The following is a 26,167-nucleotide window of genomic DNA, read 5'->3' on the forward strand; positions in this document are numbered from 1 at the left end:
TTGATAGAAAAAAAACAAGAGGCGATGAAAACTATATTCAGATCAGAACATTTTATATATATATATATATATATATAATATTATGAAATATTTAGGATTAACAAAAGCTCATTATTATTTCTTTGCAGCAAGACCCTTCTTCATTGGGTCAAACCACTTGCACCAAAGGGGTTTTGAATCGACATTGAACTTGGCCTGCTCAAGTTTACCCATGACTATTGCTGGTATCGAACGTGTTTCGAACACTACTTTCCCGAAATGTGCCGGGCTGTGTACATAGACCCTTTCCACACACTGCCCATATTTCCTGCATGCTTACATATTATTTAACATTAATATAGATAATCTACCATACATGTCTTATATCTATATATAGTATAAATTAATAAGTAAAAGATGATGTGTGTATATATATATGACCTATTTCTCACTTAATTTCTGCGTTTATTCTTTTCCTTTTTTGTTTTTGAAATCGTCGAACAGGGTCGAAGCACTGACAATCTTAGATCATGGGTACTGTTGCCAAGAAAAGTAAAAAATTATATATCCCATGCATGCATGCAGAAAAGAAAGAAAAATATCTGCTAGATCACTTGCTTAAATTTCAAATTTTTTTTAACTAAATATTGAAACTTTATTATGATGTGGTTCAATATCAAACTGTACGTTTCACCTTCATTAATGAAACACACAAAATATTAAGAAGACTGACCGGTTAAAGAAGTTGGTGATTTGGTTCCCAGTTAGAGCATGGCCCTTAGAGAAAGTCAGAAACAAGCACCTCTCTTCCTCTGGCGCACGCTCTATTGCAGGATTCCATTCTTTAGCAAATGGATTTAGTTTGAATCGAACACTCTCTGCATCACCTTCCCCTTCGCTCATTCCCAAAGAACTCGGCAGCCAAGTTTTCTCAACCCCATCTGGGAAAGCCTCAACTAAGTCCAGCACAGCTACTTTTCTGCTCGTACCTTCCCCAAATTGCCTCACCCTTCTGGTAACAGCCTTCTCGTCTCCTGCCCGACCACATTCTTCATCACTAGTCCTCACTTTTGAACCTCTTTCTTCCAACAAGTCCTTAAATATCACGCAGCAAACCCTGTTGTAAACGTCCGTGACCCCTTTGGAGACGCTCTCTTTGTCCCCAAAGATTTCATGGATGGAGAATGGGGAAAATATGGATGTAATGGGACAAAGATTGTTTAAAACTGGTGCAGTCGAACCGGAGTCCAGAATGGACAGAACTGCCTTGGCTTCGTCAGTGATCAATGCCAAAAATTTGTCATTGTTGGAGGATATCTTACGCACCAGTTCTTTGAAGCTTTGGGCCTCCAGCCACATCCAAAAGGCCATGACTTTCATGGACTCCTCTGGGTTTAATCCAATATCGATCATACGTCGAAACAGAATCCTTTCCGTGATGTGAGCGACAATGTTGGAAGACGGCCCGGCGTCCATGTTATCAAACTAGGGGCCGGGCACAGAGTGCAGAGTTAATTAATTGCGTGTATGTGCAAAAAGAGAAAGTGATGAAAACTGTGTTTGCCTGCCTGTCTGTGGCGGGACGAGAGAGATCGTGAGTGTGAGAGAAATGGAAAGGGTTTGGAGTCGGATTTATAGGAAGATGTTTCTGTCTGAAGCATTGCGACGTTTCGAACATTGGGTTTAATATGGAAAGAGTTGTCTCGGGTGGAAGGGTATAGTTTCGCGCGGTCGCAACGGTTGGAAAACTTTGAACAGGATCTGGTGCTTTTCTGATCAAGGAAGCTTCATGTAACCGCTCATGTATGCGCGCTGAAGCTGTATATATACATGAGGGGGTTGCTGGTAGAATGATCAAATAAAATAAAAAATAACCGAAAATTATATAAAATAAATTCATAAATTAACGTAGGTTTATAAAATTTATTAGATTTACTTTATAATAAAATTAATTTTACAATCTGATATATCAAATCAAAGTACATCAGTTCGTGAGTTTATTTTTATATAATCCATTTATGACCAAAATATTTTCCAAACAAAAATGAAAAAGTGCTCGTTAATCCTTTCTAAATTGTTTCATATTCAATCATGACACATCTTAGACAACTTTTCATTTAATAGTTGACATATTAAATCATTTAAAGTGCGACACATTTCTAATTAATATGACTAATAAAGATTAAAAAACAAATTAAGATGAAAAACAAAATTTATCATAAAAAGGAGATCAAGCAAATGTCTGGAACAAATTCTAAAAAGGGTAGAACAATGGAAATAGAAATGATTTGAATGAATAAATTATTTTTAATTCTTAGGTAACAATCACCAAAGACTTACTGGCATATCAATATCTTTATTTTTTCTAGAAAAATTATATACACCACATTATTATCTTATTTTTATCTCATTATATGCCATTTATTATCATTAAATGAATTTTTATCATCTAACACTGATAAATATGCCACATCTTCTATAATTAGATGAAAGTATAGTATATATTATTACTATTTTTTTTATAAAGCCAGTCTGGAGCATACAGTCTTCATACAATTAACATGTCATGATTATATTTATAAGAAAATCAAATTTTAATTTATTTTATAAGTTAAATCATGTTATATTAGAGATACGGAGAGTAAAATTTGCACTGACTTGCAATTATCATTTTTCACTATATCTTACAAAAATCACTATAAAAGGGTAACATGTGATCAGGTACATTCTTTTTTTAAATAATGCAGTGGCTTTTCCTCAAATAACGGAGAGAAAGATCCCAAATGCACAGCTAGATTCCCTCCTCATATTTTGACTATGTTTGTAAGACAAACTCACTTCAAATCAATTATTGATCAACCTGTTATTTTTTTAACTTTGCATAAAAAAATTTAATTCATCTCAACATATTTCTTACATTTAGCTACGTTTGGAACATGGAAGCACCTGACCTTATTTGAGTTGAGTTCAAATTTAAACCTAACCCAATATCCAAATGCACAGCTCCTAAATTACTAAACATTATTCAACTCAAGACATTTTTATAAGTGAGACTCACTATATTTTCTAACTCAACACTTCTTTATATGCGAGATTTACAACCTTTTTCAACTTCTCATAAATACATCTAAACTCATTTTAGGTTGGTTTCACAAAACTCACTTCACTATTTCAACTCACTATTATTCATAAAAAACTTAACTTATCTAGCTTAGCTTAAAATTCAAATGCAACCTAAACATATATCTCAATCTATTTACATTCAAATACATCTTAATGAAATCTATAAGATATTATTATTTATAGATCAACTCAGATCATCGAAGACTACCTCAACATCTAAATGCGGCAATTTTTTAAAGGGGAGGATTTAATTGATTGATGATTACTAATTCCTTATTCTTCTTATCTAGTTTTTACGTACGTGCATCATCTAGCTTCACCCTTCATTTTACACACAAAGTTCTCTTTTTTTTTTTCTCCAAATTAATGAAATTTTATATCTTGATCATAATTAAATTTATAGTATTAATATAAATGTACTTGTTTTGGCGATGAGTTTCTTTCTTTCCAACAACCGTCGTCCGTGCTAGCTATAGGTCGATCTCGCGATCGGTGTACGTATATATGAAAAATGATTTTTTTAAAATATCCTTAATCATTAAAAAAATAAAAAATAAATTTATTAATAATCACTTCGTTAATTATTAAAAAAATAAAAAATATAAATTAACACATTTAATAAACATATATATTTAATAATCTTACTATCATTTTTCATATATTATACTCATCATCGTGTGATTGTTGTTAGTTGGCTGAAAATCGACGGTCATGACCATGCAGAGCGGCCCCAACATGAATTGTGTGTATATATAGGACAAAGATGGTCAAATCAATCCAAACATAACCAAGTGTTACGTGTGTACTTGCACAGAGAAGATGCAATATTAATGTACTGCAAATTTTGTAGCCCATGATCTAGCAAAATGGACCTTTTACCTCTCCCGCATGCGGACAGATTCTAGCTCCTCGATCCTTTCTTCTCTTCCAAATCTGATCTTCTAGATCCTGTTGACGCCTTAACTTTCTTATCCTTGTTTTATATATGTACACTAATTTCTTGTTTGTCGGAAAAGAAAATTTTGTGTCCACATATATCTCTTCGGATTCTAGTCATGTAGCTGAACTTTCTTATCCTTGCTTTATATATATATACCATTTGATACCTATTTGTCGACAAAACTGAAATTGTGTGTCCACCTAAAATCTCCTTTCGATCCTATTGTAACCCAACTTTATCCTCCTCCTTTTGCGCTCTATTTGCTTGTGGATTTTGTTACTCATTATCTACATATAACACATAATACCACATTTTTTATAATATTTTTTTTTGAAAAATTTTGGTTTTATTATTTCTAAACTAATTAAATTCTTCTACTCATCATTCATACACTACACATTTGATAAGATAAAAAAATTAAAAATTAAAAAATTACGTGTGATGTGTGGAGATGATAAGTACGTAGAATTTTTCTTTGCTTTTAGATCATACTCTAACATGTAAACAGAAATTGATTGAATGTCCACTCACATTTCTTTAATTTAGAACCTATTTCATTATTTATTTCATTTTCTTAATTTAATATTTGTTGAAAATAAATAAATAGCCATTTAAGGGAATCTATCTCTAACATTTTCTAATCTTGAAATAATAATATCATACTATTTAAGTTACTTGAGGCCGTCCCACGCTTGATCTCAAAATGTTGAGTTTGAATTATATAATTAAGAACAAAGTGATCAGTATCTCATGACTATATATAAACTAATAAACCACTTGCTCTCCTGGCTGGCCTCCCTCGAAGATCACTTCCTCTTCAAAGTTCAAACCCAAGGAGTTATTAAATTGTACGTCCATGGAAATCAAATCCCACATAGCAATTCTACCAAGTCCAGGGATGGGGCATCTCATCCCTCTACTAGAGCTAGCCAAGTTGCTAGCACTTCACCATGATTTCGGAGTCACATGCATCATTCCCATACTTGGATCTCCATCGAAAGCCATGATCGGCGTCCTCGAAGCTCTTCCGACCAGCGTAGACCATGTCTTTCTTCCTCCTGTGTGCTTGGAGGATGATCTCCTAGGCGCAGAGCCTGGTATCCAAATCTCCCTCACCATTACTCGTTCTTTTCCTTCTCTCCGTGATGTGTTGAAGTCATTGCAGGCGACTTCTCCGTTAGATGCTTTTATCCTTGATACTTCTGCAAGCGATGCGCTCGAAGTGGCCAAGGAACTCAATATCTCACCCTACATTTTCTTCTCCTCAAATGCTACGGTGCTGTCTTTGCTCTTGCAGTTATCAAAGCTTGACGAGACATTTTCCTGCGAGTATAAAGACATGCCGGAGCCTTTGAGACTCCCGGGATGCATACCCATTCACGGTAGAGATCTGATACACTCAATTCAAGACCGAAAAAGTGAATGGTACAGATTGTTTCTCCGCCACACCAAACGACTGCATTCAGTCAAGGGAATAATTGTTAACACGTTCAGAGACTTGGAAGAAAGGGTCATCAAAGCTTTGGAAGATGAGAAAGAAGCTGGATACCCTCCACTGTATCCGATTGGACCAATCATTCAAACTGGTTCCAGAACTAGCAATGAAGTTGACGGGTCAAAGTGTTTGACATGGTTGGACAATCAGCCAGGTGGCTCCGTCCTATACGTCTCTTTCGGGAGTGCTGGCAGCCTCTCGAATGATCAACTAAATGAGCTGGCGTTGGGATTGGAACAGAGTGGAGAAAAGTTCTTGTGGGTGGTAAGAAGCCCAAACAATGGACCGGCAAATGCTGCATACCTCAGTAATCAAAGTCATGAATTGGACCCTCTTGCTTTTCTGCCGGAAGGGTTCGTGGAGAGGACCAAAGGGCAGGGTCTAGTAGTGCCATCTTGGGCACCGCAGGTCCAGGTCCTGAGCCACGGCTCCACGGGTGGATTCTTAACACACTGCGGTTGGAACTCGACTCTGGAGAGTATCATGAATGGCACACCCTTGATTGCATGGCCGCTTTTCGGAGAGCAGAGAATGAATGCAGTATTCCTAGCTGAGGACCTGAAAGTAGCATTAAGACCAAAAGAGAACGAGAAAGGAGTCGTGGTCAGGGAAGAAATTGCGCAAGTCATAAAGGGTTTGATGGTTGGAGAAGATGGGAAGAATGCTCGCAACCGTATGAAAGACCTAAAGATTGCAGCTGAGAAAGCACTATACCCAGAAGGGTCTTCTACAAGGGCACTCTCTGAGTTACCATTCAAGCGGGATTTTAAACCAAGACGATTTTAGCTTCTCAAACTTTCAGATCTTCGAGTACTTCATATATAAATATATATAATATATATCTTTTTCGTTGAGAGTTGTATTCTATCTTTTAATTTGTTGTTGAGTTTATAATGTTTGACCGTATCGTACTAGCTAGCTAGCTAGCTGTCTTGCCTGTATAATTATTCACATTTCTTCAATCTGTGGTCGTTTTCCATATTGTGAATGTTATATATTATGAACGAGACGGAAAAGAAAGATTTTCAGCTAGATTAAATTGCATGCGTGCCCTGAAGATCAGTGAAGACTCAGGTTCCAAAAGAAGAATATATATAAATATATATATATATATTATTTATATATATATGGTAGGAAGGCACCAGGCATTAAATTAGGGATGCTACCCGCATATGCGAGAGCGGGAGCACCCCTTCCCCGCATATGCGGGAGATGGAATTCCATCCCGCACCCCGCCCCGTTGCCCGGGGGGGGGGGGAGGGGGCGAACACCCCATCCGCTCCACCTCCCGCCCACTTCAAGAATACTATATTCCATTGGGCTTAAAAAAAATTTTTAGTCTAAAAATATTTTTTTAGACCCAAATTATTATATAATTAAATCGTAAATTAAAATTTATATATATAATAATAATTTAAAAACTAATAGCATAAAAATTATGTTATTAATTTTTAAATTTGTTAGACTTGTTCATAATAGTCACAAGAGAGTGAGACTTATTCACAAGATTACAAATGGCATGGGCACCCTAGGCCACCTTATATAGAACTCCAAGACCATACAAGGCCACCTTACTTGAGCAATGTGGGACTTAATAGCTTGTGACTCTTGTGAACAAGTCTAACAAATTGTAATATATATTTATATATATATATATATAATTTGTAAAATATAAATATATATTTATAAATATAAAATAAAGTGCAGGGCGGGGTTGAGCCCTGCCTGCCCCCCACCCCCACTTAGTGTATTTCATGTGGAGCGGGGGACCCCGCCCTGGCATGTGCGATGCGAGGTACCCCGTCCGCCCATGCTGAGGCGGGGCGGATGGGGGCGGGGGGCGGGCCCCCGCTGCCCACCCCTAGCATTAATCATGGGGCCTAGGTAAAACTTTATGGCAAGTTTTTATTTTTCTAAATTTTATGGCAACTTAAGAATAGAATTGGTCGATAGAATACAAGAGGATAACAAAATGGAAAATATATACAAAAAGTGCCTTTTTCGGCCGCCTCTAAAAAGTCGATGGCCGGGAAGCTTGTAAATAAGATGAAAATAGCATTGTCTGATTGATTTCTCTCCTCATGACCATCCATTCATAAAATTTGCATCATTGGTAGATGAGATGTGGGAAGCTTGATGATCTAATTGAGGTGAGTTTTTGTCACGATTTTCTGTATACTCGTTGTTTTTCTGAAAGCAAAAAGTATGAGTACTACTTGTGGGTATTTGGATGATAACGTGGGTTCTACATATGGAGGTAACAATCTAATTATAAGTATCATTCCTTGCATATCCAATGATTTGCTGTTTTTAGTGGATAGTTCTTCTGTATATTATATGGATGTGGCTTTTGTTGTTGTTTCTATGTTTTTTCAAGTTAGTAAATGGCTCAAAAGAGACCAAATTAAAGCTCAATGACATCTCTATTTTAGTAAATATATGTTGCATATGATATAATGACCCACCTGTGCCAGCTGAATTATATATATATATATATATATATTTAGATGTGGCATTTGGTTTGGTCTGCTGTGTTATCCATTAACATTTCAATGGCTGATTCAAATCTTCAGGTATATAGGGGAAGATGATGCAGCACCAACTTACTGGCTTAAACTGGCTTAGTCAACTCTACGCTTCTTAGCCATGTGAGTTGGAGTTTATCTCTTCTCTTGCTTTTAGTTTCATCCATTTGTTATATTATACAAAGTCTAGTTGATGATTTGTTGATCAATTACAAAGAAGTTGTGAAAGAAGTGTTTTGCTTAGTGATCCCTAACCTCTGAATTATTGATACATACTTTTCTTTCAGATTTATTCACCTCAGTTAAACACACCTCCTCCAAGATGGGGTCATGTTGCACATGGATTGCATTAGAATTAATTCAAGCTTTGTAGTTTGTAATGGTCCATGGAGAAGACTGAATGAAGACCCGTTTTATTTCGTGTTTATGTTTTGTAACAGACACCTTAGTGATAGTTTAGTGCAATTTTTTTTTTAAAAATTTTGTAAAAGACTTTTTCTGGTAAATTATGATTACTAGAAAATTTTATTTTATAACAAAAGACTTTTTCCAGTGATAAAACTTGCCGAAAATAACTATATTGAGCGAATTTTGATTGCCAGAAAAGCAGTATTTTTTGTTAAAAAACAATACATTCAAAGAGTATTTTTGACATTCAAAAACGGAATTTATTTCGTCTAAAAAAAATCTGTTCAAATGGAAATGATCAATTTCATCTCAAAAAACCTTTTGAGACAGGCCTTTTGGGATGAATTAGAGAAAAAAAAAAAGAAAAAAAAAAAAGGCCTCCCAAAACACTTTTAGAGACGAAACTAAAACCTTTTGGGACAAAAATTTTCATCCCTAAAGAGTAATTTTGTTGTAGTACCACTATGATCCATCATTTAAATTGAAGTTAAAAAATTCTAGAGTTTGAATGAAATTAAGACAACAGAGTTTAGCAATTATATACTTAAATCTAAGTTTTCTTATCTATTGAATTATATAAAAGCAGTGTTTTCACTTCATGACTTGGCATTAATACCGCATTAGTCGGATGTTCACCCATTCCCAAACGTCAACCGTATCCAACTCTCTTCGTTGAATTGCTTCTTGGAATCCACTACTCTCTTCGTAGACAGTCTGATCTCTTCATTGAAGCCAATCATATAGTTACGTCTCCGGGGAAACCGAACACTCAAAAAAATTGGCTAGTGTATTTCTATGAAGCTATGTAATACATTCATCTTTAATATTTTGAAGCCGTGCACGAACTCATCCAATAAATTGATGGATGCAACGAACTCAACTGGTGTTAAAAAGAAAGGAAAAGAGAAATGTACAACCATTCCGAAAAACTAAAATGAAAAAAGAAAGGCATCGGTCAAACTGCGGGGAGCTTTGATTGCCGCAATGGTCAAACTGCTTTCGGTGATATATATACCCTTAATAAATACAAGTATTTACAAGTAGTTTTCTAGAAATCAGAAATTGAAGGAAAAGCACCGACTCTACTTGTTGCCTCTGACGAGGATGATTGTGAACGGCCGGAGATTAACGAGAAAGGTCGTTGATGCTATAGGTTGTATCAGGGATGGAACTTGCCCGAACGATGCACTCATGAAGGCGGCTAAAGTACTCGAATGTTGACGGGAGAGGAACCCCATAGCTAGCATTATGCTTCTATACAACGGTCACGATGAACGAAAGTCAATGAAATCACAAAGTTTTTCCAGGGCTGACCCGGTTGAGAATGGTACCGGCAAAATCGAGTTTGTTGCGTTCACAGAGAACAGGTTTTGCATGAACTGGTACATTAGCGAAACGTCGCCGTTTACCATTTTGATGTCCTTGAACTGGTCACGGAACTTGGGCCAGCCCTGATAATCGTTAAGACAAAGGATCTAGGCGTTGAGACTGAGTTCCTGAGTCAACCTGTGCATGTGTATCGTTGACGCGCCTAGAAATGTGTCCACTTCGATGATGGTCCGGAGCCTGACCTTTTGGATTAAGTGCTTGAAAATAGATGAAAGAAATGGGATGTACAGTAAAGATGATACAAAGAATGCATATATAATGTATATATGCAATTGCAGAGAGTAAGGAAAGTTCGAAAATAGAAGCGGAGATCTAGGATGTTATATTTGCATGTTGTGAGTTCTCTATCTTTGGGTTTTCTCTCTTTAGGTTTGTTATTTGCATCGATAGGTTTGTTTTCATTTCATCGGCGTGATTTTTTTTTGTTTGGTACTTTTGTTTCATAAGATCAGAGTAGTGAGGAGCAGAGAGGGGAAGCAGCACTTCATTTTGTGGAGCAAAGAGAGAGATCTGAAAGGAGATGGAAGCCTGCAAAATGTGACACTAGAAACTACTAAATTTTACTACGCTTTCCCTATTTTTGCTACTTGGAAACTATTGGAGTTTTCATGACTTATTATTTTTTTTTCTCCCATCCACAATTAATATAATTATAATTATTATTATTACTAGGTAATTTTGGAGCTAAAAACTATTTATGTAATCATTAATCATCATATATAGCATCTTATGTTAATATCTTATACAGTAAAACAATTAACTGTGATATAATAATAATAATAATAATAATAATAATATTTCTTTTACTTATCAAGAAATTTCAAAAAGGCTAAAAAACTAAAATTAGTAGAGAGAATTAAAAATATTTTTTAAGAATAAATATGTTTTAATCTCGTATTTTTTATTTTCATTTTTAAAACAAAATAATTTTAAATCTGAACTATTGTGTTTTAACATTATCTCAAAGCCTATATGTCGTTGATTCGAACTTCAAATCCCAATTCTACACTTCCCCTAGTCATTTTATTAAAATATTTCACATATTGATCCATTTATTAAAGGAGAATATGTATATATACTAAGGGCTTTGGCAAAATATTTTAATATTTATTTAAAATTGGTTCCAATATAATTAAGGTGCTGGCTATAAGAGATCATCGATAGAATACAAGAAGTACTATATATGTTTTAAAAAAATAATTAGCAAACTGATTCTCTTGTTAATTAAGTCTGATGCATGCCATATATATATGCAAACTGGGCCTAATTACTAAAGAATGGCTTCAATTGCAAAAGATTCCAAATAATTAGCAACTTATAAATTAATATATGGTTGCTCGATTATTGAGATCTTTACTCCCACTCACTTCAAACGATTCCACAGAACCCACACCGATCGTCTCTCGTTTAAGAAAAGAAAACCCATTTCGTTTTTAATACCATCAGGATTCATAATATAATATTTATTCCAATGATAGATCGTATAATTATACTACAATAAAATGACATAAGCGTTTTGTGCGTACTTACATCACGTAAAGTCGTTGTAAATGAATCAGTCTGTTTGATAGTTCGCTTGATACTCGTTCGGTTAAACTCGAATCGAACTCGACTCGTGAAAAAAAAAAAAAAAAACTCGTTCATGAAACATATACCCGCTCGATTTATAAATGACACATACCCGAAAGAACTCGACTTGACTCGGCTAATACTCGTTGATGCTTGAGTCGACTCATTAGCTCGACTCGATTAAAACTCAGTCATATATTGATAAATATATACACCTATGTATATATATACATGTATATATGTATTAGTTAATAATATAAGCATACCACTTTTATAATTAAATATATAATATGTAATATATCTAATTACTTATGTCTATATTTTATAATATATATAATATACTTCATAGGTATATTTTATAATTTGTCTAATAATTAGTTAATAAAATTTAATAATTTCATATACTAGTATGCGGGAACCATATATGAAATAAATATATGCTATCATATTAAATGTATGTATTAATAATATATGTAGGCATATAATATATTGTTATTTTAGATAAATATCAACTAGTTAGATATTAATTATTTATAAATTTTTTAAAATTTTATAATTAATAAAGGTTCTACTTGTTAGTTGTATAAATTCAATATTAGTTCTTTTATTTTTTTTATTTATTTAATTTATTAATTATTAAATCTTATTAAAAAAAAAACAATTTAAGCTTGAGTTTGAGCTCGAGCTCGAGTTTGGCTTGACTTGAATTCGTTTGTGGGACAAGCTTGAGTTTGAGCTCGAGTTGTGAGTTTAGCTTATCAAGTCGAGCTCGAATAAATAAATAAAAAAAAAAAAAATTCACGAGCTCGGCTAAAACTCGAGCTCGAGTATTTTGAGTCGAGCTCAGCTCGGCAAGCCAAAGATCGGCTCGGCTCGGCTCGATTACAGCCACACGGAAATGGCATTTATGAAAATTTAACGCAATATATATATCATCCCGATCAATATACGTTTGAATTTACATCACACAGACACATCCTGGCCTTTTTCATTACGCCTTTTGGAATAAGAAATATTCTTTGGAGCAGCCACTGTTTGGGTGAATTCATCGCACACATTACGTGTGGATTGGGTTTACTAAAAAATTGAACCGGTTTCAAGGATTATGTCTCTCAACTCTAAATCATTTCAAAAATCAGAAATTTTTGCTTTGAAATCAGACCCAAACAGTGGCTATTCTGAAAAATGGACTTGCAATAAACCATTGAGGTGATGGAATTAATGGCGGGTTGACAAAGATAAAAGCCCATGAACCTATGGATCTGAGTCTTGTGGGTGGTAGGCGACAAAAAACCATTCGGATTTAGAAACCCAAGAGAGGAAGGGAGGGATTGGAAGAGGGAAAAGTCTAGTTGCAAGCACATTTGTACACTAATATGTGCACCAATTTATTGTGATTGGTCAAAAAGTAGATTTTATTGAAAACAATGCTAATTTAAATTTTAAGTATGAAAGAATCAGTATTGGTACGCAGATTAGTACGCGACTTTGCTTGTATGTAGCAAAATTCTTGGAAGAGAAGGTTGTAGTCAACGAAGAGGAGCAAGTCAATTTTTCCTTCCAGGTCCATTTTTCCTGCTCTCTCGTGGTAACATTTCAAGGTTCCAACGAGAATTCTGTTCTTTTTATCGATTTTCTTGATACCCATATGCTTAATTTGGCCCGGCTTCCCGATCTTTTTGATCTCTGGCTAATGTTTGGACCATCAGAAAGACTTGTTGCTCAAATTGAACAACAGCCCCAAATTCAATATAGCTTCTTCCACAAAATTGAGACACTGGAATCTGAGTTTCGATTGTTGTCGAATGGTAGTGAAAAAGAAACCAAATTTTAAATCCGCTCACAATGCAGGTTTTGGGTGTTAAAAAATAAATAAAAAAGAAAAAGACAGAATCAGCCACGTAGTGAGTGCACTGCTAGAGTAACTACTTCGTAGAAGAACTCTTGGAATAATGAGGCCTCTCAGCATGCATTTTGCACCTAGAACCGTTGCCAAACATAAAAGATTATGCAAAAATATGAATTTTTATTGGATTAATTTAAAAATTATGTAAACTAATATTAGTTTGTAATTTATTTTTATTTAATCTTTTTATTAATAAAATATTTTCTTTTTCCGTATCTAGAAGTTTTCGTACTTGCAAAGTCAAACAAAGTTATATAAAAAAATTTTATTTATCATTTTTATACCACACATCAAACATAATTTTATTTATTTATTTTTATTAAATATGTGGGATATGCATTGCATATAAGGGTTCTCTTAATTTAGTAAAAATAAATAAAAAATATATGTGATGTATGATATATGAATGCGAAATAGAAATGATATTTATACATGTATATTTTAGGAATAAAAAAGCCGTTATAAACAGTAAATTTTCTCCAAAATTTTACTTTTCAATTTTATCCCTTAATTTTCTCCAAATTTTGTTTCCCCATTTTGTTCCTCTGTTTTGCTTCTTACCCATCGATCACAGGGATTTCGGATGTGAGGTCCCAAAGACGAAGAAAAGCTCTCCCTCGCTATGTATATCTCTGTTGTTCTTCTTTGTTCTTATTGCCTATGCACTGTGGATATGGTGCGTTGTGCGATGAAGGCTTGGTGGGCTATTGATGGGAGGGGTAGAGATAGGCTACTGGAGGGCAAACCAGCAACATAAATTTGGGAGAAAAAATTATGTGATCTTGGTTCATCAAGCGTGTTCTTCTTCATTCTCACTCTCAAATTTGAGGTTGGCCATCTATTCGAACAACAACTCTGTGTTTTTCATTTAGTGTGTTCTGGATTTGGAGATTCTCGACATTTTTGAGGGATGGTGGAGTTGGTCATCCGTTTCAAGAGCAATTTATGGGTTGAGGATAGAATCCAACAAAAAAAAAGCCCTTCGAAGACCTCCAGGATCGCTCACACAGCTTGGTTTCAGATCCCTTACCACAGGCAGTTTGTGGTCTCTGACGGCTTGCACTTGCCTTGACAGGTATTTTGTTGGGAATAATTCATCTCTCTCTCTTTTCTCTTTCTCTTCCTTCCCTCTTCCTTTCCCGTGCCATCCTCCTACCATGAGCCTTCTATAGGCTTCCTTCCAACCCAGCCACCGTGGACAGTACCATCTCTTTCATCGTGCCTGGCGAGTGACAACCCCTCTTCCCTCTCACCCTCAACCCACAGAATCATTCTCCTGGTCGCTCTTCGCCCCGCGCCCTGAAACTGGCCCACAGCACTACACCCATTCGCTTAGCACGTGGGAAGGCAATAAAGTTCAGTTCATTACCCTTCTCTCTATCCCTCATTGTGCTGGTCCACTCTCCTCTGTACTCTCTCTCTCTCTCTCTCTCTCTCTCTCTCTCTCCATTTTTTTAATTTATGTATTATTTTGTTTATGGATTTGATGATATGTGATTTTTGTCTGCAGAAGGAGAATATTACTTTGATTGGCTCAAAGATCGCGGTAATTTGAACTCCGTGCCTTTTTCTGTATTTGTTTGTCATAACCAGTGTTTCATTTGTTTGCTTAGGAAATTTTTTACTCTGCTTGATTGAGGTTTAGATTTTTGTGGATTTTATTTTTTTGAGCTAATTAGGATTTGCAATATAACTTATCATGATTGGAAGAGATATTTGTACCCTTTAGTAATCAAGCCCACAACCTATAATCTACATAAGAGATAGAATCAAGAAAAGATAAGACAAGTTGATTCAGACTCTTGAGAGGAAAGGGACTCAGACTCCTAGGAGGAAGATGACTCACACTTCTAAAAGAAAAAGGCTTCACAAGGCTAATGGAACTCTTATGACTCCAAGGAAATAACCTCTATAAATAGTCTACAGGAGGTAACAAATTATGGAATTTTAATTCATATTCTACATACTCTCATTCTGATATTATTATTTTGACTTTGGCATCGGAGTTTCCCAAGGGCAACCAGTGTCGCCTCTTCGTTTGTCGCAGGTGATCAATGTGGTAGCTGGCGGTGAAACATGTCCTTAACATTTGGCGCCATCTGTGGGATCTATATATACGTCCCGCAACCAGCGTGCTTTCCACATGCCTACTACTATGCGATCACAACCAACCATAGATCAAGAAGCGAACTCAACAGAGATGGAGGCGAGGTGGGCAGATATGGAAGAAAAACTGAAGAAGGTGACAGATCTAGTAGGGCAATTGTAGAAAAAACGAGGAGTTAAGGTGACAGCATGTTGCTATGCCGCCAGTCGATGGACAAATGAAAAAGGATGCCCATAGTGCAGGCGGGGTCGATACTGAGGAGTTGGAAAAGAAGAAACTGCATGACGAACTAAAAAGTCTTGTTGACAAATATGAAGAGATGATGAGGAAGATGGGAGGATCTTCCTCGGTAGAACAGTTGCTGAATCGTACAGACCTCCCCTACAGTGACAAAGTTATGGCAGTGCCCCTCCCGCCTAAATTCAAGGTTCCCCGAATTGACGTGTACGATGGGTCCAAAGACCCAGCGGAACACTTGGAGAACTTTAAGGCGCATATCACACTCTACGGCTTCCCTGGAGAAATCGCCTACCGAGCTTTTCCTCTGACTCTAAAGGGAATGGCGAGAGGGTGGTTTGGAACTCTCCGACCAGGATCAATCAACCACTTCGAGGAATTGGCCAAGTAGTTCTTAACACAATTTATGCCTAGTAGAAGGCGACGACGCCCATCGACATACCTTTTAACAGTTAAGCAGAGAGAATAGAAGAATCTGAAGACATACCTCACTCGTTTTAATAAAGAGAGGTTGACAACCAAAGATCAAGATGAGAAGATCACTTTGGCCGCCCTCCTGGGTGGGATCTGGCCGCACAGCCATTTTATGGCCGAGTTAGCCAGGAGGACTCTGTCTACTCTGAGGGAGTTCATGGACAGGGCAGATGACTCTGTGAATGCTGAAGATACATTATAAGCCCTCGTAGACCCGAGAAGAGATGAGCAGAGGGAAGAACGTAAAACCAACCTAGGCGATAAGAAACTTATGTCGGGTTATCGGGACAGAAAACAAGAAAGACGACTATAGCACAACAACAGATTGATGTACAACAATATATATGTGCAAGAAAGGGAGGAGCCGTACAGAGAATATCGCCAATCTAGAGCGGGCAATCATTATTGCAAATATCATCAGACGAGTTCGCATTGGATAGAAGATTGCACGACCATGAAGAAAAGGGTCACTGAACTGGTGGGCACGGGAGAGTTAGAGCGGATGGTTGCAGAACGCTCGAAGCCTATGCGACGGTACGTGCCCTGTTTTACGTCATTGGTTCCTTGGCAGTCGTTGTCTGACTCTTTGTAACTCTAAATAATAAATGAAAGGGAAAGCTGTAGTATTTTGCTTGGAGACCTCCAAGATGGTGGATGGCCATTGGTTGCCTCAAGGGGGGAAAAAAAAATCACGTCGGTTGATGTTTACTAAATTGAACGTCTTCGAGCAGTGTGCTCTAATTTCTAGTCTAGATCCAACTGCGTGATGATATAGGGCTCATGACGCACGAAGAATAGTTCTATTTAAAAAAATTTACACTATATTTTTTTTATATAATATAATTTAATTTAAAAGATAAATTTTAAAATTTAAATTTTATAAATCAAATAATATCATGTATATAGTATATAATGTAAAGATTTTTAAATACCACGACTAGTTTAAGAAAAATTAAGAAAAGAGGTCTCTCTTCCTTTTTACAATTTTGATTCCATCAAAATCATAATTTTGAGTTTGTTAAATTTGATATCCAAATTAAGACTTAATGTAAGAGTATTGTATTGGATTAATCAAATGCCAGTGCTCTTTATATTTTAGAAAATATTTACTAAATTGAGCCTACATTGAATTAGCCAAACTCTTTTTATCTAAAATATTAACTACAGTAAATTCATCCTACATTCTATATATGAAAAATACTGTAGGTCCTTCTTACAAGTATTTTATTATTATTCCTGTCCCATGCTCGTTGCTCTTTTCCTTCCCGCTATTCTATCTCACGCCTGTTTTCCTTTTCCTTCCAGCGACCATCTCTTCTTCGCACGACTCCTTCTCCTTCTATCATGCACATTCGTTTCCCTACAGATATCCTTCTTCACACGACCATTTACATCTTTTCCTTTTCCTTTTCCTACACATATTCTTCTTTGCACAACCATCTCCCTTACAACAGCTGTTCAGAGTTTCTCTCCAAAGCATATACCAACAACACAGTAAGATCTGAAACCCTAGCGTTGATTTTTCTTATTTATTTTGCTCGATTTGTTTGGAATCGGCTAATGGGAAGGAGGGAGGAAGGTTCTTACTCTATTTCCAACTGGGGATGATTGAGTTTTGGTAATTATTAATGTCGTCTTTCACGTCGAAGTTATCATTTGATTCCGTTTCTGGGTTTTGATTTTATTTTAGCTTTTGATTTTTTTTGTAAATTGGATCGATAAATTTTGGATGGAAAGGATGTAGAACGTTTGCCATAAGCTGGATCGACAAACCCATTCGATGGTAGATTGAGGTAATTAGATGAGTCTTGAAAACATTTGCTTGGGATTTTTTCATTTTTCTTGAAATTCCTGTACTGTTTTCAACGATTCTTGAGAACCCTTGAGATAATTAGACGAGTCTTCATTTTTCATTTGTATAAGACTTTGGCAAAAATATTGGTAGTTTTTGTTTATTAAGGTAGTAGTTTTTTTTCCCTTTTCTTGATTGTTAATTGGCTGTCAAAATTTTGCTTTATTCTCCACTGAATCACGAGCCTATTTGTTTTAATCTCTATTTTATTTCATTGAATTTCTAGTTTCTCCTACTTTGCATGAATCTTTTAGATTCTCAATCTTTCTTTTGATGAATATGCAGTGGGGTTCTCATGGATTTGTGAAGGAGAAATCGGTTTGCGTTCTTACTGCATTCAAAGGACAATCATAGATGGTGTAAATATGCTCTTCCTCTGTACTTTCTACCTATTTTTCCTCATAGGATTTATAGGAAAACATTATGCCCGAAGTAGGAATGAAAAATATTGGATCTTGGTAGTGGTTTCCATCTGTTGTGCTCTTTGCAACATTGTTTATGTTACTGTCGGTATATGGAATCTAACGACTAGAAATGACGAGTTCAATCAAATGAGCTGGCTGGTTTACTTCGTTAGAGGACTGGTTTGGATCTCTTTTACAGCATCTTTGCTTGTTCAATGGTCAAAATTCATCAGGGTGCTAAACTCTGTTTGGTGGATGTTGTCCTTTGCATTGGTTTCAGCTCTGAATTTTGAACTTCTGCTAAGATCATGTCGCATTGAGACTTTGGACATGGTGCCTTGGCCTATTAACTTTTTGCTTTTCCTTTGCGCACTTAGGAATCTCTGTCACTTTGTCACTTTGCACTTAGAAAATATGTACATAGGATTTTTTGCATTTCTTAAGACAATTTTTGTAGTTTGTGCACCTTTAATACTCTTTGCTTTTGTAAATTATTCAAATCACAATGAGAGGAATCTGGATGAAGGTCTATTTATTGTGGGATGTCTAATTCTTTTCAAGGTGTTTGAGTCTTTGTCTCAAAGGCACTGGTTCTTTGATTCGAGGAGGTTAGGAATGAGGATGAGATCCACTCTAATGGTGGCAATCTACCAAAAGCAGTTAAAGCTTTCGTGTTTGGGAAGGAAAAGGCACTCAATTGGGGAGATAGTGAATTATATTTCATTTGACGCCTATCAAATGAGTAAATTTCCACAGTGGTTGCATTCAACATGGAGCCTAGGATTGCAGCTTTTCCTAGCCATTGCCATTTTTTTTTGGGATTGTGGGTCTTGGTGCTCTTTCTGGTTTAGTTCCTCTTCTCATTTGTGGACTTATCAATGTGCCTTGTGCAAAATTCAAAAATTATGAAGTTTGGTGCAAAAATTATGAAGTTCCTCTTCTCTTCGTGCTTTTCCTGGTTTCTCTTCTCATACAAGTTTGTTTATGCAAGGAGGTTATAAGAGCATTGATATATTTTGTTGGAGGTTATTGGAAATTATGAAAATAAAAATAAATAAGTATTTAAAAAAATAAAAAAATAAATATAAATAATAAAAAATAATAATATTTTATTATTATAGAAAGTGTGATAGCTAATCTAATGTAAACTTAATGTTTTAAATGATTAGCTAAAAAACAAAAAAGTTATATATTTGTCAAATTTTAAAGAATGAAATAGCTAATGCGATACCTGCTAGGTACTGGGCATCACTACTTTCAACTAAATAATTAAAATATATATTTATGTGTGATGTTAAAGATTTAGTAACACGCGGATGCATAAAAATTGATGGGACAATAATCGCTCGGAATCAATCCCTAAGCTAGAATCATTATTGCCATCTTACTCGGAAATTTAAAAGGAAAGAAAAAGTCATTACCATTAGTATCAACGTATGTAGACATATTTTATAAACTCAAATCATCATATTGTCATCTCACGAGCTAGCTTTTCAATCTTTTTCTAACATGTTTTGTAACAGAATATTGAGAGATGAAGTAGAGAGCAGACTAAGAGAAAAGAAACTGCTGTATTCATTTACTTGATCAAGTTACAAGTAAATGCTTTGTATTTATACAGAGTCAAATGTAACTAACCTCAACTAACTCTATTGTAAACCAATGAAAACTATCCACGTGTTTATTCTATACACTTTGAATTATATCAATCTATAATAGTCCCCCTCAAGATGATGTGTATATGTTATGCACGTTCATCTTGGACAATAAGGTATCAAATGGCTTAGAACCGAGAGGTTTAGTCATCAAGTCTGCAACTTGATGAACAGATCTAACATGAAGAATAGTTAATGATCCTTCTTGAATTTTCTCTCGAACTAAGTGACAGTCCAATTCGATATGTTTGGTTCGCTCATGGTAAACTGGGTTGGCTGCTATTTGAAGTGCCGCCTGATTATCACAAAACAACAATGCTGGTTGCCTGTGTGACTGATGCAAATCATTAAGCAATGCTCGAATCCATGTTATCTCACAAACAGTAAAGGCCATTGACCTATACTCTGCCTCTGCTGATGATCTTGAAACCGTGTGTTGCTTCTTTGATTTCCAAGATATTAATGAATCACCAATGAAAACACAATACCCACTAACTGATCTTCTGGTATCCGGACAGCTAGCCCAATCTGAATCCGAGAAGGCTTTTATATGAATATTTGAAGAGCTGGGAAATAACAAACCTTGCCCAGGAGCTGATTTTAAATACCTCAGAATTCTCATTGCTGCTTGGAGATGTGGTGTTCGAGGATTATCCAAAAATTGGCTCAAATGGTGGACTGCAAATGTGATATCTGGTCTGGTATGAGTAAGATAGATTAATCTTCCAATTAATCTTCTATAACCAGAAATGTCATCAACTACTTCACCCTCATCTTTTGACAATTTAGTATGAGTATCCATAGGAAAAAATGCAGGTTTGGCAGCAAGTAAACCAAAATCTGCTAACAATTCTAGAGTATATTTTCTTTGAGATAAAGAAATACCCTTTTGTGATCTTGCAATTTCCATTCCAAGAAAAAATTTGGCTGGACCCAAATCTTTCAGCTTGAACTTCATTGTTAAAGCTGCTTTGACAACCTCAATGGCTTCTAAATCACTGCTAGCAAGTAAGATATCATCCACATAAAGTAGTAATGCCACAAACGAAGTTCCTTCCTTCTTAGTAAACAAGGAATAATCTGCTTTTGACTATGAAAATCCGATATCAAACAAGACAGATTTGAATTTTGAATTCCATTGCCTAGATGCTTGTTTCAAGCCATAAAGGTATCTTTGCAATTTACATACCCTTGTGTCCCCCTTAGGTAGATAACCAGGAGGTGCTTTCATGAAAACTTCTTCATCTAAGTCTCCATATAAAAAAGCATTATTGACATCCAAGTGAAAAATATGCCAATTATGTATGGCAGCCAGTGATAAAACACATCTAACAGTCACCATTTTTGCAACAGGTGAGAAACTTTCAAAAAAATCTAGGCCCTCCTTTTGAGTGTATCCTTTGGCTACAAGCCTTGCCTTATGCCTCTCAATAAAACCATCTGAATTGTATTTTATTTTATATACCCACTTACAACCTATAGGTTTTTTATTTGGAGGAAGTGGTGTTAAAACCCAAGTGTTATTAGACTCTAATGCAGATAATTCTGTAGACATGGCATCTCTCCAATGAATATGCCTAACAGCTTGGTGATAGAAAGTTGGTTCTATTTCAGAAGAAATTGCAACAGAAAAAGCTTTATGAGATTGAGATAATTTGGAATATGAGATAACATCAGAAATGCTATATTTATTACCTAAATTGACGGCAGGAGCTGTAGGAGATGATTGAGAAGCAGAAGCAGCTAGATTACAGTGATAACTTTGCAAGTAATTAGGTGCTTTGTGTTGTCTAGTTGATCTTCTAAGAGAAGGAAAGTGATTCTCATCACTGAGAGATGGTATATTTGTGGCCTCTGTGTTAATATCAATGGTAGCATTATTGGACTGATTTGAATTGTTAATAGATGAGGAGGATATGCTATTTTCAATGTAATCAGGAACTGACTTTGGAAGAACATTGTCATTTGACTTTGAATGGAAAAACTGAGAACTAATGTCCAGATTTGAATTATGAATTGATGAATCATTTTGTAAAATAAATGGGAAGATTGATTCATGAAAAATTACATCTCTGGAAACAAAAAAAATTTTAAGTTCCAAGTCATACAACTTATATCCTTTTATACCAAAAGGATATCCTATAAAAATGCATTTTCTAGCCCTTGGTGAAAATTTGTTTATGTTTTGAGTAATAGTTGATGCATAGCATAAACAACCAAAGCTTCTCAAATGATTATATGATGGGACTGAATTAAAAAGAACTTCATGTGAAGATTTGTTGTTTAGAACCAAAGATGGAACTCGATTTATAAGATGACATGTAGTCAATATACATTCCCCCAAAAATCTAAAGGAACATTTGATTGAAATCTTAAAGCTCTTGCTATATTTAGCAAGTGTTGATGTTTTCTCTCAACTATGGAATTTTGTTGAGGTGTTTCAATGCATGACTTTTGATGTACAATTCCTTTTGAAGCATAAAATTCAAGCATTTTGAATTCTGAACCGTTGTCACTCCTTATACATTGTATTTTTCTCCCAAATTGTGTTTCAACTAGATTGTAAAAATTAGTTAATATGCTTCTGACTTCAGACTTGTTTTTCATCAAATAAACCCAGGTAAATTTTGAATGATCATCAACTATAGTGAGAAAGAATCTGGATCCATTATGGGTTAAAATAGAGAAGGGTCCCCATATATCACAATAGACAACATGAAAAGGAAAACTTTCATTGTATGTATGAACTTGGAAAGGAAGTCTTTTCTGTTTTGCCAGTGGGCAAACAGTACAATGATCAGACATTTTATCTGTAAAATTGATATCAGATACATTTTTGGAAAGAAAAATCAATCTAGACATGGAAGGATGTCCTAGTCTTCTATGCCAGACTTTAGAATTTATCACAGAATTGATAAGATTTGATTTGGGTTGAACCTCATCATCACTAGCACCTGATTCTTGCAATATGTATAGACCAGCTTTTCTTCTAGCTATCCCAATCATCTTCCATGGGGTATGCTCCTGAATAAAGCAAAAATCAGATGAAAAAATGAATAAGCATTTCTGTGTTGAAGTAAGTTTACTCACAGAAAGTAAATTGTATGAGAAAGATGGTACACAAAGTACATATTTAAGAATTAGATTTTCTGATATTCGAACTATACCAGAATGTGTAACAGGCACATTGTCACCATTTGGTAATTTTACTGAGGTGTTTAGGATCTTTGTAATGGAAGTGAAAAAATCAATTGAATATACAATATGATCTGTAGCTCCTGTGTCTACAATCCAAGCATTATGGGACAGTAAAGTGTAAGCTGATGCACTTTAAGAAATACTTGGATTAGATGATATACCTTAAGTGGAATGAGCAACAGATTTAGAAATAACATTTGCTGCTCGATGATTGGTATTATCATCAGGTTGTGAGTGAATTAAAGATAAGAATTTTTGATAATCTTCTTGAGAGAAAGGCAATTGATTAAAGTTCTCAAAGGGATTACTCAAAGGTTGACCCGAAACTTGATTAGCAGATGCCTGAAATTTTCCTTTCCGTCGATTATTTGTGAAATTTTGCTTGAACCCGGGAGGATAGCCATGAATCTTGTAGCATTTGTCCACTGTATGATTATTCATACCACAATGAGTGCAATACAATTTTTCTCTTCTTGTCTGCTGTTTTCCAGAATTGAACTTTCTCATTTCTGGGTTTGAATCTTGCATTTTACTCATGAAAGCAACAGTATCCACGATCCCATTCTTGCTAACTTCTCTTTGCTGTTCTTCTTGAACCACCAAAGAAAAAACTTTGTTTATTTCTGGTAAAGGATCTAGCATTAGAATTTTCCCTCGAATATGGGAAAAACTGTCATTTAAACCCATCAGAAACTGCATCACATGCTGTCGATCTTGATATCCCAAAAAAATGTTTATTGCACCACAATTGCACTTTTGTAAGGCTCCACAGGAACATGTAGGAACTTGATTATAATCCAACAATTCATCCCATAAAGACTTGAATCTTGTATAATAATCTCGTACAAATAAATCTTCTTGCACCAAGATTGACAAATCTTTTTGCAATTGATAGATTCTTGGACCATTACCTTGAGTAAAACGATTCTTTAAATCTAGCCACATATCTCTTGCTGATTTTGCACAGATTATGCTGCCACCAATTTCTTTTGAGATAGAGTTGATCAACCAAGAAGATACCATATTGTTACATCTTTCCCATAATTTGTATGAATTATTTGTGAAGCTTGGTTGACGAATCGATCCATCCACGAATCCCATCTTGTTCTTTGCTTTGAATGCCATGACCATGGATCTACTCCATGTATGATAATTGTCCCCAGTGAGGATGTTGGGCACCAGAACTGTTCCCGGTGAATCACCATTCTATAGATGATAGCAGCTGGGAATAGCATCTATTCTTGGATCAGAAATAGAAGCATTATCATCCATTCTTGGATTAGAAATGAAAGCGTAACTAGTTTACTTCTGATACCATGTAACAGAATATTGAGAGATGAAGTAGAGAGCAGACTAAGAGAAAAGAAACTGCTGTATTCATTTACTTGATCAAGTTACAAGTAAATGCTCTGTATTTATACAGAGTCAAATGTAACTAACCTCAACTAACTCTATTGTAAACCAATGAAAACTATCCACGTGTTTATTCTATACACTTTGAATTATATCAATCTATAATATGTTTTTCCCCTGGACCATCTTCGAGCTTGGACCTCAAGAAAACAACTCGAAACAATTATCAGTACGCGTCTGTCTTTCCATCCTTGGTACTATACAAGTATATATAAACATGCATATATATATATATATATGTATGTATATATTCCACAAGAAAATAGAAAACACCCAACACAGAAAGAACTCCGAGCACTTCCCTACAACAAGTCAGTCTCTTCATAACACCATCTCTTCAAAACAAGGAGCTATTCTCCATGGAACAAGAATCGCATATAGCTATTCTACCAAGCCCAAGGATGCGTCACCTTATCCCCATAGTTCAGTTTGCCAAGCGACTTGCTTTTCACCATAATGTTCGTGTCACAGGCCAGCTTCATTCCCACAACTGGGATTAAAGGCGTCCTGATCGAGGGTCTCCCCGCCAACGTAGACCGTGTCTTTCTTCGTCCAGTGAGCTTGGAGGACGTCTCCTTAGTGCTGCCTGGAATCCAAGTTTCCTTCACCGTGACTCATTTTCTAGCCTATGTTCGCCAAGCTGTGTCGAAGTTCTTAGTTAAAACTACTCGGTTGGTTGTTGTTATTCTAAATCATTCTGCTAAAGATGCACTAAATATTGCCAAGGAACTCAAGGTGTCTCCATACATTTTCTTCCCCTCAAATGTTTTGGCGTTGTCATTGCTCTTGCATTTGCCAAAGCTGGACAAGACAGGTTCATGCGAGTACAGAGACCTCCCAGAACCTTTGAAATTTTCTGGATGCATACTTATTCACAATAGAGATCTCATGCATGGACCCAATTCAAGACCAAAAAGGTGAATGGTACGTACAATCCTTTCTTCGCCTTATGGAACAACTCCGATTAGCTAAAGGTATTATGGTTAATACAACGTTTATGGACTTTTTAAAAAAAAAAAATTAAGAAGAGCTGGTAGCCACCCACATAGCGGCCCCGGTAGCCACCCGCATAGCGGCCCAATCCCAATTTTATTAATAAGCCCCCACTTATGGCAGATGAATACCGTAGTAACATCATAACACTTGGGGGTTTACAAGATAAACGCTAAGAACTAACCCAAAACCAAGTGTCAAACCAACCAAAAAGATTAGAAAAACTACTTCTAACAAGCTTAAGGTTCTACTTGGTAAGTGCGATGAAAATTTTGAGTTTAAGATGAAATATTAAAATATTATATTTTAATATTATTACTGTTTTGGGATTTGAAAAAGTTAAGAAAAAATTGAATTATTTATTATATTTTGTATGGAGATTTGGAAAAGTTGTAACGATGAGATGAGAATTTTTAGTTTGAGATGAAAATTTTTTGTTACCAAATCGAACCTAAATCAACAAACCAACTAAACGCACAAGGCAAAAACCAGGACCAAAG

At 35.6% G+C, this 26,167-nt stretch overlaps 3 protein-coding genes across 3 annotated transcripts; 2 read left to right on the forward strand and 1 right to left on the reverse strand.

Moving 5' to 3' along the window:
• Positions 1-114: 114 nt before the first annotated feature.
• Positions 115-1,455, reverse strand: LOC122292165. The gene is made up of 2 exons (XM_043100396.1): positions 713-1,455; positions 115-307 (listed from the first exon to the last, which is right to left on the reverse strand). The coding sequence occupies exons 1-2, from the start codon at positions 1,453-1,455 to the stop codon at positions 115-117; spliced, it is 936 nt and encodes a 311-aa protein (XP_042956330.1).
• Positions 1,456-4,769: 3,314 nt separating this feature from the next.
• LOC122292931 (hydroquinone glucosyltransferase-like) lies at positions 4,770-6,594 on the forward strand. Its single transcript, XM_043101499.1, has one exon. The coding sequence runs from the start codon at positions 4,899-4,901 to the stop codon at positions 6,321-6,323; it is 1,425 nt and encodes a 474-aa protein (XP_042957433.1). The 5' UTR covers positions 4,770-4,898; the 3' UTR covers positions 6,324-6,594.
• A 10,813-nt stretch (positions 6,595-17,407) lies between these two features.
• LOC122292169 (ABC transporter C family member 8-like) lies at positions 17,408-19,995 on the forward strand. Its single transcript, XM_043100402.1, has 3 exons — positions 17,408-17,646; positions 18,290-19,016; positions 19,932-19,995. Coding segments are annotated over exons 1-3 (792 nt in total). The 5' UTR covers positions 17,408-17,645.
• The last annotated feature ends 6,172 nt before the right edge of the window (positions 19,996-26,167 follow it).

Source organism: Carya illinoinensis, chromosome 13 (assembly GCF_018687715.1).
Source record: "Carya illinoinensis cultivar Pawnee chromosome 13, C.illinoinensisPawnee_v1, whole genome shotgun sequence".
Taxonomy (NCBI): Eukaryota; Viridiplantae; Streptophyta; class Magnoliopsida; order Fagales; family Juglandaceae; genus Carya; species Carya illinoinensis.

What these genes read in the sequence shown, in the direction of transcription:
- LOC122292165 (XM_043100396.1), bottom strand. Translation starts at nt 1,455, where the DNA reads ATGGACGCCGGGCCGTCTTCCAACATTGTCGCTCACATCACGGAAAGG. An exon ending in ATCACCAACTTCTTTAACCG is followed by an intron (nt 308 to 712) that starts GTCAGTCTTCTT and finishes GTAAGCATGCAG; the next exon opens with GAAATATGGGCAGTGTGTGG.
- LOC122292931 (XM_043101499.1), top strand. Translation starts at nt 4,899, where the DNA reads ATGGAAATCAAATCCCACATAGCAATTCTACCAAGTCCAGGGATGGGG.
- LOC122292169 (XM_043100402.1), top strand. An exon ending in TGGTTCTTTGATTCGAGGAG is followed by an intron (nt 19,017 to 19,931) that starts GTTAGGAATGAG and finishes GTTTTGTAACAG; the next exon opens with AATATTGAGAGATGAAGTAG.